The sequence below is a fragment of the Procambarus clarkii genome, chromosome 28 (assembly GCF_040958095.1).
Source record: "Procambarus clarkii isolate CNS0578487 chromosome 28, FALCON_Pclarkii_2.0, whole genome shotgun sequence".
NCBI classification, from domain to species: domain Eukaryota; kingdom Metazoa; phylum Arthropoda; class Malacostraca; order Decapoda; family Cambaridae; genus Procambarus; species Procambarus clarkii.
In genome coordinates, this window is record NC_091177.1 from 7,204,286 (window position 1) to 7,214,714 (window position 10,429).

A 10,429-nucleotide genomic window follows, 5' to 3' on the forward strand; every position below is an offset into this window, starting at 1 on the left:
GAACCATGGATCACTAGTGCCACCACACGGAACAGGACCATGGACCACTAGTGCCACCACACGGAACAGAACCATGGACCACTAGTGCCACCACACGGAACAGGACCATGGACCACTAGTGCCACCACACGGAACAGGACCATGGACCACTAGTGCCACCACACGGAACAGGACCATGGACCACTAGTGCCACCACACGGAACAGGACCATGGACCACTAGTGCCACCACACGGAACAGAACCATGGACCACTAGTGCCACCACACGGAACAGGACCATGGATCACTAGTGCCACCACACGGAACAGGACCATGGACCACTAGTGCCACCACACGGAACAGGACCATGGATCACTAGTGCCACCACACGGAACAGAACCATGGACCACTAGTGCCACCACACGGAACAGGACCATGGATCACTAGTGCCACCACACGGAACAGGACCATGGACCACTAGTGCCACCACACGGAACAGGACCATGGACCACTAGTGCCACCACACGGAACAGAACCATGGACCACTAGTGCCACCACACGGAACAGAACCATGGACCACTAGTGCCACCACACGGAACAGAACCATGGACCACTAATGTCCCAACAATGGTGTTTCACTTGCTCCCTCCTATACTGTTTGCGCGAGGCTGGTGCTCATACAGACAGCGCCACCGAGTGCTGGACACAAATTATTATTCCAGTTGTATAATTTAAACACAAAAGTATTATCCACTGCGTACTCACCTAGTTGAGCTTGCAGGGTCGGGCGTCTGGTCTAATTCAGCCCTGCTTTTCGACCATCATTATTTCAATGCAGTGACTTTTTTTTCACTCATTAAAACTGTTTACCGGATTGTCTTCGACAGCTTAATCACCTAGTTCGTTCCACTTATTTTCGACTCTTAGACTGACAAGTTCCTTCAGGCATCCCTGTGACTCATTTGTGTTTCCAATTATATGTTTTCTCGTTCACCTGTTCCTTAATTTGTACATTGCTTCCATATTTATTTTGTCAATCTTCCCTTAGTGTGTGTGTGTGTGCGTGTGTGTGTGTGTGCGTGTGTGTGTGTGTGTGTGTGTGTGTGTGTGTGTGTGTGTGTGTGCGTGCGTGTGTGTGTGTGTGTGTGTGTGTGTGTGTGTGTGTGTGTGTGTGTGAGAGAGTGTGGTGCAGGACCGAGCTGTTAGCTCTTGGACTCCGCCTTTCTAACCGTCTGTTGTCTTATGTCCTGACTAAAGCTATACTTCCTATATCATATCTTCTACACATTTCTATCTCTCTCTCGCACGCACACATCTCCAGGATGCTGGCCGTAGCAGTTGTCTAACTCTCAGGTATTTATTTACTGCTAGGTGAACAGAGGAATCAGGTGAAACAAACTTTGCCAGTTTCTGCCTCGACTGTAAATCTAACCCGGGTCGTTATGACTACTACCCTAGAGTGCTGTGTGTGTGTTTGTACTCACCTAGTTATACAAACTTGGTTGTGCTTGCGGGGGTTGAGCTTCGGCTTTTTGGTCCCGCCTCTCAACTGTCAATCTACTGCTGTACAGATTACTGAGCTTCTTGAGCTCTATCATATCAACATAGCCAACACCACATCACTTCCTAATGCATTCCATTTACTAACTACTCTGACAGTGACAAAGTTCTTTCTAATGTCCCTGTGGCTTATTTGGATACTCGACTCCCACCTGTGTCCCCTTGTGCGTGTACCACCAGTGTTTAATAATCCATCCTTATCTACCCTGTCAGTTCATCTGAGAATTTTGCATGTGGTGACCATGTCTCCCCCAAGCTCTTCTGTCTTCCAGCGACGTGAATTGCAATTCACTCAGCCTTTCTTCGTAACTCATGCCTCTTAGTGCCGGGACTAGTCTAGTGGCGTAACTCTGACCGTTCTCCAGCTTCATCTTGAGCTTGCCAAGGTACGGACTCCATGCTGGGGCCATCTTGTAGCCTCATACTATCTTCCTCAGTCTTGATCCTCATACTATCTTCCTCAGTCTTGATCCTCATACTATCTTCCTCAGTCTTGATCCTCATACTATCTTCTTCAGTCTTGATCCTCATACTATCTTCCTCAGTCTTGATCCTCATACTATCTTCCTCAGTCTTGATCCTCCTCATCATTTGTGTGCACGTGCGCGCGCTCGCACGCTATAATTACACTCAAAATAATCATAAAGCTAAACAAGTGTGTTCTACCTGTACGTGTTTCCCCTCCGGCATTACCGTAATTGTCCTCACATTAACACTTCTCTAAGTATTACCTTCACTCACCTGGGGCCCCACGAATTGGTTTGAGGGGGACGGGGCTCCGGGACCTGGGTGTGGGGGGTAATCTTGAGGTTATCTTGAGATGATTTCGGGGCTTTTAGTGTCCCTGCGGCCCGGTCCTCGACCAGGCCTCCACCCCCAGGAAGCAGCCCGTGACAGCTGACTAACACCCAGGTACCTATTTTACTGCTAGGTAACATGGGGCATAGGGTGAAAGAAACTCTGCCCATTGTTTCTCTCCGGCGCCTGGGATCGAACCCAGGACCACAGGATCACAAGTTCAGCGTGTTGTCCGCTCGGCCGACCGACTCCCTCTGGAACCGGTCGACTCTGGGACCTTGAGGCTCTGGGGCCAGGGTGTGGGGGCTCTGGGGCCAGGGTGTGGGGGGCTCTGGGGCCAGGGTGTGGGAGCTCTTGGGGCTAGGGTGTGGGGGCTCTGGGGCCAGGGTGTGGGGGGCTCTGGGGCCAGGGTGTAGGGGCTCTGGGGCCAGGGTGTGGGGGGGCTCTGGGGCCAGGGTGTGGGGGGGCTCTGGGGCCAGGGTGTGGGGGGGCTCTGGGGCCAGAATGTGGGCGCTCTGGGGCCAGGGTGTGGAGGCTCTGGGGCCAGGGTGTGGGGGCTCTGGGGCCAGGGTGTGGTTGCTCTGGGGCCAGGGTGTGAAGACTCTGGGGCCAGGGTGTGGAGGCTCTGGGGCCAGGGTGTGGGGGCTCTGGAGCCAGGGTGTTGGGGCTCTGGGGCCAGGATGTGGGGGGGCTCTGCGGCCAGGGTGTGAGGGGCTCTGGGGCCAGGATGTGGGGGGGCTCTGCGGCCAGGGTGTGAGGGGCTCTGGGGCCAGGGTGTGGGGGCTCTGGGGCCAGGGTGTGGGGGCTCTGGGGCCAGGGTGTGGGGACTCCGGGGCCAGGGTGTGGGGGCTCTGGGGCCAGGGTGTGGGGGCTCCGGGTCCAGGGTGTGGGGGCTCTGGGGCCAGGGTATGGGAGCTCTGGGGCCAGGGTGTTGGGGCTCCGGGGCCAGGGTGTGGGGGCTCCGGGGCCAGGGTGTGGGGGCTCTGGGGCCAGGGTGTGGAGGCTCTGGGGCCAGGGTGTGGGGGGCTCTGGGGCCAGGGTGTAGGGGCTCTGGGGCCAGGGTGTGGGGGGCTCTGGGGCCAGGGTGTGGGGGCTCCGGGGCCAGGGTGTGGGGGCTCTGGGGGCCAGGTTGTAGGGGCTCTGGGGCCAGGGTGTGGGGGGCTCTGGGGCCAGGGTGTGGGGGCTCCGGGGCTAGGGTGTGGGGGCTCTGGAGCCAGGGTGTGGGGGCTCTGGGGCCAGGGTGTGGGGGCTCTGGTGCCAGGGTGTGGGGGGCTCTGGGGCCAGGGTGTGGGGGGCTCTGGGGCCAGGGTGTGGAGGCTCTGGGGTCAGGGTGTGGGGGGGCTCTGGGGCCAGGGTGTGGGGGGCTCTGGGGCCAGGGTGTGCGGGCTCTGGGGCCAGGGTGTGGGGGGGGGGCTCTGGGGCCAGAGTGTGGGATCTCCGGGGCCTGAGGCTGGCACTGGTGCCTGAGGCTGGCACTGGTGCCTGAAAGCTGGCACTGGTACCTGAAAGCTGGCACTGGTGCCTGAGGCTAGCACTGGTGCCTGAGGCTGGCACTGGTGCCTGAGGCTGGCACTGGTGCCTGAAAGCTGGCACTGGTGCCTGAGGCTGGCACTGGTGCCTGAGGCTGGCACTGGTGCCTGAAAGCTGGCACTGGTACCTGAAAGCTGGCACTGGTGCCTGAAAGCTGGCACTGGTGCCTGAAAGCTGGCACTGGTGCTTGAAAGCTGGCACTGGTGCCTGAAAGCTGGCACTGGTGCCTGAGGCTGGCACTGGTGCCTGAGACTGGCACTGGTGCCTGAGGCTGGCACTGGTGCCTGAAAGCTGGCACTGGTGCCTGAAAGCTGGCACTGGTGCCTGAAAGCTGGCACTGGTGCCTGAAGGCTGGCACTGGTGCCTGAAGGCTGGCACTGGTGCCTGAAAGCTGGCACTGGTGCCTGAAAGCTGGCACTGGTGCCTGAAAGCTGGCACTGGTGCCTGAAAGCTGCCACTGGTGCCTGAGGCTGGCACTGGTGCCTGAGGGTAGCACTGGTGCCTGAAAGCTGGCACTGGTGCCTGAACGCTGGCACTGGTGCCTGAACGCTGGCACTGGTGCCTGAAAGCTGGCACTGGTGCCTGAGGGTGGCACTGGTGCCTGAAAGCTGGCACTGGTGCCTGAAAGCTGGCACTGGTGCCTGAGGCTGGCACTGGTGCCTGAGGCTGGCACTGGTGCTTGAAAGCTGGCACTGGTGCCTGAAAGCTGGCACTGGTGCCTGAGGCTGGCACTGGTACCTGAGGCTGGCTGAGGCTGGCACTGGTGCCTGAGAGTGGCACTGGTGCCTGAAAGCTGCCACTGGTGCCTGAGGCTGGCACTGGTGCCTGAGGCTGGCACTGGTGCCTGAAAGCTGGCACTGGTGCCTGAGGCTGGCACTGGTGCCTAAAAGCTGGCACTGGTGCCTGAAAGCTGGCACTGGTGCCTGAAAGCTGGCACTGGTGCCTAAAAGCTGGCACTGGTGCCTGAAAGCTGGCACTGGTGCCTGAAAGCTGGCACTGGTGCCTGAAAGCTGGCACTGGTGCCTGAAAGCTGGCACTGGTGTCTGAAAGCTGGCACTTGTGCCTGAAAGCTGACACTGGCGCCCGAAAGCTGGCACTGGCGCCTGAAAGCTGGCACTGGCGCCTGAAAGCTGGCACTGGCGCCTGAAAGCTGGCACTGGCGCCTGAAAGCTGGCACTGGCGCCTGAAAGCTGGCACTGGTGCCTGAAAGCTGGCACTGGTGCCTGAAAGCTGGCACTGGTGCCTGAGGGAGTTCCACATCGTCTAACTTTAGAGAAAACTTAAATTGGGTGTTTTATCATTGTTGGGGGGGAGGGAGGGGGGGGGGGGTAGCGATGCATATACAAGTTTTTCTCCAAAGTTTCATGTCACTTACTTATGGCCGAGCTTAATAATGGTATAACTTAGTGTAGAAAATATTCCTTGAATTTAGCTTAGGTTTCTATATTTTTAATAATTACTGGTTACCAAGCGGTGCCCGGGGAGCCTATCACTAACCCCCTCTCCCCCCTCCCTCCCTCTGCTTCCCTCCTACCTCTCCCATTTTCCCTCCTCTTCCTACCCTTCCCTTCCCTCTCCCTCGTCTGACCTCTGACCTCGAACTGATGTTTACGTGATATATAGGAATTTAGTTCATTGTTTTCGAATAAATAATGGAAATGCGAGGCTCAATTATTTTGCATTAACATATTTAGGTGGCGCTGTGTTCATGGAGCGACCCGGGTAGAGTGTGTGAAGGGTAGAGTGTGTGAAGGGTAGAGTGTGTGAAGGGTAGACTGTATGAAGGGTAGTGTGTGTGAAGGGTAGACTGTATGAAGGGTAGTGTGTGTGAAGGGTAGACTGTATGAAGGGTAGACTATGAAGGAGAGTACAACTCGTGACCCAGTTCCTGCTCACAGAGTTTGCAACTGGAGTGCTCAGGATTGGGAGATCCGTCACCTGCAGCCACCTGCTACAGGTAACGGTAACCCAACCTGATCCTGGCAACCACTGTGTCGCACAGTCTGGTGGACGTTTTGTGCTGCCCATAGATGCAGGTTTCAGATCTGAACAAGTCATAGCTTTTTATACTAGTGCTTTCAGGTCGTTGGGAGTCAGTAAGTTCTTTCCTATCAGACCTGAGTGTTTGTACCAATATAGTTTTGAAAGCTGAGATGGGGATACCTAGATCTAATTCAACTTCAGACTTGTTACACGCTAATTTGGCTGCAATGTCTGTCTCATTATGATGGGTTATATTTATGTGTGAAGGTATCCATACAAAGGAGATTCGAGACCCTTTACTCTGTGCATCAATTAGGTCATTTATAATTGGGAGTATGAGGTTCTTGCTGTCGATCTTCCAAGAGAAGTTTTCGATTGCTTGAAGAGCAGACTTTGAATCGCAGAATATTATTCCTCCTCCAATGTTTGTTAATGTACTGGTAGCTAGTTGTAGTTCTGCTTGTGTGGAGGTCAACCAGTTGTTTAACCTGACACTGACAGTCTTTGTGCAAATATTATTTCTATAAAACCTACATGCCGCTGCAGTCCGTCCAGTAGAAGACTGGACTGAGCCGTCGGTGTAGACACAGTGCTCGTGAGATCTTAAACTCTCGATGGAGGAGGCAATTGTTTCAAGAGTGACAGCTTTGAGTAGAGCAAGATTCTCATTATCTTTCTTGGTGACAGTTGTGTATGATACTTGAATGGTGGGGTACAGATAAAGAGGAATATCAGAGACAGGTAGATTGCACTTAAAAGGAATGTTAAGTTTAATGAGATTGTAAGCATTGTTTCTCAGCCAATTATCATAAAAGGAGTGAGTTGGTATGTCGGCACCAGTCAAAAGGGTGTTAACAGCACTAAATAATTTGTCTCTGAGCAATGCAGGAGATGTAGGATCTCTCATGACTTTAAGGACAGAAGGTAGTGTTAACTTGCATTATTCTCTCTAGTATGGTTGGAAACTTCAGTTCTTCCCTCATGTTGATGATTCTTGTGCATCTTGGGGCACCAAGAATTATCCTCATGGCCTCGTTCTGTACTACTTCAAGTTTGTCCAACACAGAGGAGGGGAAATTAATTAAGTGCAGAGCATTATAATCAACGAGAGATCTAACAAACATCATATAGAATAGTCTAGCATATTTAATATTGATACCAATATTCTTACCAGTAAGTGTTCTCAATGGTTTTAGTCTTTCTTTTAACCTACGGTGTAGATCATTTACAATGTCACTGTTAATACCAACTCCAAGGTATTTGTGCTGCCTACACGTTTCAATGTTCTGGCTGTTGACCTTGAAAGCTATAGGGACATGAGTTTTCTCTTTGGGATGGAGAACTCTGGATTTAGTTATAGAGATAACAAGACCACATTCAATGCTTTTAGCAGCGAATGAATCAAGTAGAGCTTGCAGTCTAGTTTGGGAATTTGCAACAATGCATATATCATCGGCATAACAAATGACGGCTTCGTCAGGTAGTGTAGGAATATCAATTGTTAATTTATGCATCAGAACATTGAACAGTGTGGGACTTAGCACTCCACCCTGGGGTGTACCCAACTCAAAGGGTGCACAGAGTTTACTTTTGACCCCCTTGAAAAGGACTGAGGCGGTTCTGTTACTCAGGTACCCCCTGAGCCATGTCAACAGTCTTCCCTTAACTCCAAAAGAGGCTAGCTGTTCTAGGATTATTTCTTTGTTTGCTGTATCAAAAGCAGTTTGGAGATCAATAAATGCCGCCTGAGAGTTTGGTCCCCCTCTGATAAAATACTCAGCAAAGCAAGTTTGTGTGCTTCTTCCAGGAAGGAAACCATACAGGTTAGGGGCAAGGTGGGGCTTGATTTGAAACATTAGTCTGTCGAGAATAATTCTCTCAAGAACTTTGCACATGCACGACGTTAGAGAAATGGGTCTAAATTTTTGTGAATTAGGCTTGGGTATGGGTATTATGAGTCCCTGTGTCCAGCGGTCAGGTAAAACACCCTGCCTTAGACTTTGATTAAACAATTCTAGCAAAGGGCTATTTGGCAGCTCAGCAAGTACTCTCATGGTGTTGTATGTGATGCCATCCTCTCCAGGAGAGGTAGCCTTACCTTTCTTGAGTGCATTTTTAATTTCAAAGGGGGTTATGCCATCAGGCCCTATTTCACTACAGGCAATTTCAATATTGAAGTTACGATTTATTTTAGTACTAGCCAGATAGTTTTGCACATCTAGGGGCAGGCTGCTTATACTAGCAGTGCTTGCATATTGCTGAAGCAGCATGTCGGCATAGTCTACAGGTGAATGGTGATCAAGTTGACGACTGCTAGGACGAGAAATCTTTTTAATTTTACTCCACATATGGGATGAGGATGTTGCATGATTGATGCCTTGCAGAAACTGTTCCCAGTGCTGGTTATACACCTGTTCCTTTAGCTCTCTAAACTCTCGGCTGGCTTTAAGAAATATGTTGAGAGTGTCAGCTGTTTTATGTGTTTTATACTGCTCAGCTAGGAATAGAACTTTTTTTTTTTTTTTTTTTTTTTTAACATATTAGGTACATCTGCATTAGTGCAGCTACCCTAGACTATATGAAGTGGAGTACAGTGTGTCAAAAAGAAGCTAACTAGGTGATGCTAAAAAATCCCCATCACACAGGATGGTTAGTCATACAGAGGCATGTGATAAGCGGTCTGCACTGGCAGACTCCGGATGCATTTTGAGAATATCAACACCACAAGATTGAATAAGATAGCAGTGGTAATACAAGTCCCCATCTCGCAGGATGGTTAGTCATACAGGGCCATGTGTTTAATAACCTGCACTGGCAAATTTTGGGTATACTGTGAAGATATCTTCAAGAGTACGAGAGTGAATAAAGTAATTGCAAAGCTCCAGGTACCTCATGCCAACTGGTCTGAAAGGTCTAATAACTGGGCATTCAGTGATGTAGTGCGGGAGATCGTGCCGTAGTTCCTGCTCACAGAGTTTGCAACTGGAGTGCTCAGGATTGGGAGACCCGTCACCTGCAGCCACCTGCCACAGGTAACGGTAACCCAACCTGATCCTTGCAAATACTGTGAGAACTCTGTCAGTAAACATCAAAATTCTACGGGAAAATATATCCGTGATTTAATTTCAGACATAATATGATCAGGTAACAACCACGTTGTTGTTGTTACCTGAATAACCCCAAACACCTGTCTCCGTAGTGTCGCCTGCACACCTGTCTCTGTAGTGTCGCCTGCACACCTGTCTCTGTAGTGTCGCCTGCACACCTGTCTCTGTAGTGTCGCCTGCACATCTGTCTCTGTAGTGTCGCCTGCACACCTGTCTCTGTAGTGTCGTCCTGCACACCTGTCTCTGTAGTGTCGCCTGCACACCTGTCTCTGTAGTGTCGCCTGCACACCTGTCTCTGTAGTGTCGCCTGCACACCTGTCTCTGTAGTGTCGTCTGCACACCTGTCTCTGTAGTGTCGTCTGCACACCTGTCTCTGTAGTGTCGTCCTGCACACCTGTCTCTGTAGTGTCGTCCTGCACACCTGTCTCTGTAGTGTCGCCTGCACACCTGTCTCTGTGATGTTCCCTGCACACACCTGCTTCTTGTGTCCCCTTACACCACCCGGAACCCTTAACCCAGGGCTTTGGTGAGGGGGAAAATATCTTGTGACAGATGTGACAGTCCCCTTTGTTGTCCCCTCACACCCCTCACACTTTTGTCTTCCTCCCCACTCCTTCATCCTACCCTCTAATCCTTTCCCCTTGTGTCCTCTTCTCCCCCCCCCCTCGTACCACTATACTTCCCTTTTCCCCTCACACTCTTCTCTGACCTTCCCCATATCTCTCTTTCCTTAAGACCTCTACCCCTTCTCTCCACCATCTCCCCTCTACCCCTCTACCCCATCACCTTCCCTATCATCCTTGCCCACTGCCCACCCTGGGACCACTAGTCCTGCCCACCACCATGCAGGGTGGGAGGGAGGGAGGAAGGGTGGCAGGCAGGCAGGCAGGTAGGCAGGCAGGCAGGTAAGGAGGCAGGCAGGCAGGCAGGCAGGCAGGCAGGCAGGCAGGCAGGCAGGCAGGCAGGCAGGCAGGCAGGTAAGGAGGCAGGCAGGCAGGCAGGCAGGCAGGCAGGCAGGCAAGCAGGCAGGCAGGCAGGCAGGCAGGCAGGCAGGCAGGCAGGCAGGCAGGTAGGCAGGCAGGCTGTAAGACAGTCAATTTGTCTATCTTTTATTACATATTTCTGTATAATTTCGTCAGCAGGTTGAACCAGGCGGCAGTATAATAGTCTGCGACTTCGTTTGTATTTAGAGCGGTAGTTTAATGCTCTATATAGGCCGTATGGCTCGATTTGTGACGTCTAGTTCCTCTGTAGACCTCATGGTGACATGTGTCTATGTTGACCAGACCACACACTAAAAGGTGAAGGGACGACGACGTTTCGGTCCGTCCTGGACGGACCGAATCGACTTGAGAATGGTTCAGGACGGTCCGAAACGTCGTCGTCCCTTCACCTTCTAGTGTGTGGTCTGGTCAACATAATTTAGCCACGTTATTGTGACTCATCGCCTGCACATGTGTCTAGTCTAATAAT

At 52.1% G+C, this 10,429-nt stretch overlaps 1 protein-coding gene across 1 annotated transcript; it reads right to left on the reverse strand.

Annotated features, from left to right (window-relative positions):
* Window positions 1-3,527: 3,527 nt before the first annotated feature.
* Window positions 3,528-5,126, reverse strand: LOC138369360 (uncharacterized). Its single transcript, XM_069332600.1, has one exon. It carries the CDS (start codon window positions 5,124-5,126, stop codon window positions 3,528-3,530), a length of 1,599 nt encoding a protein of 532 aa, XP_069188701.1.
* Between the last annotated feature and the right edge of the window lie 5,303 nt (window positions 5,127-10,429).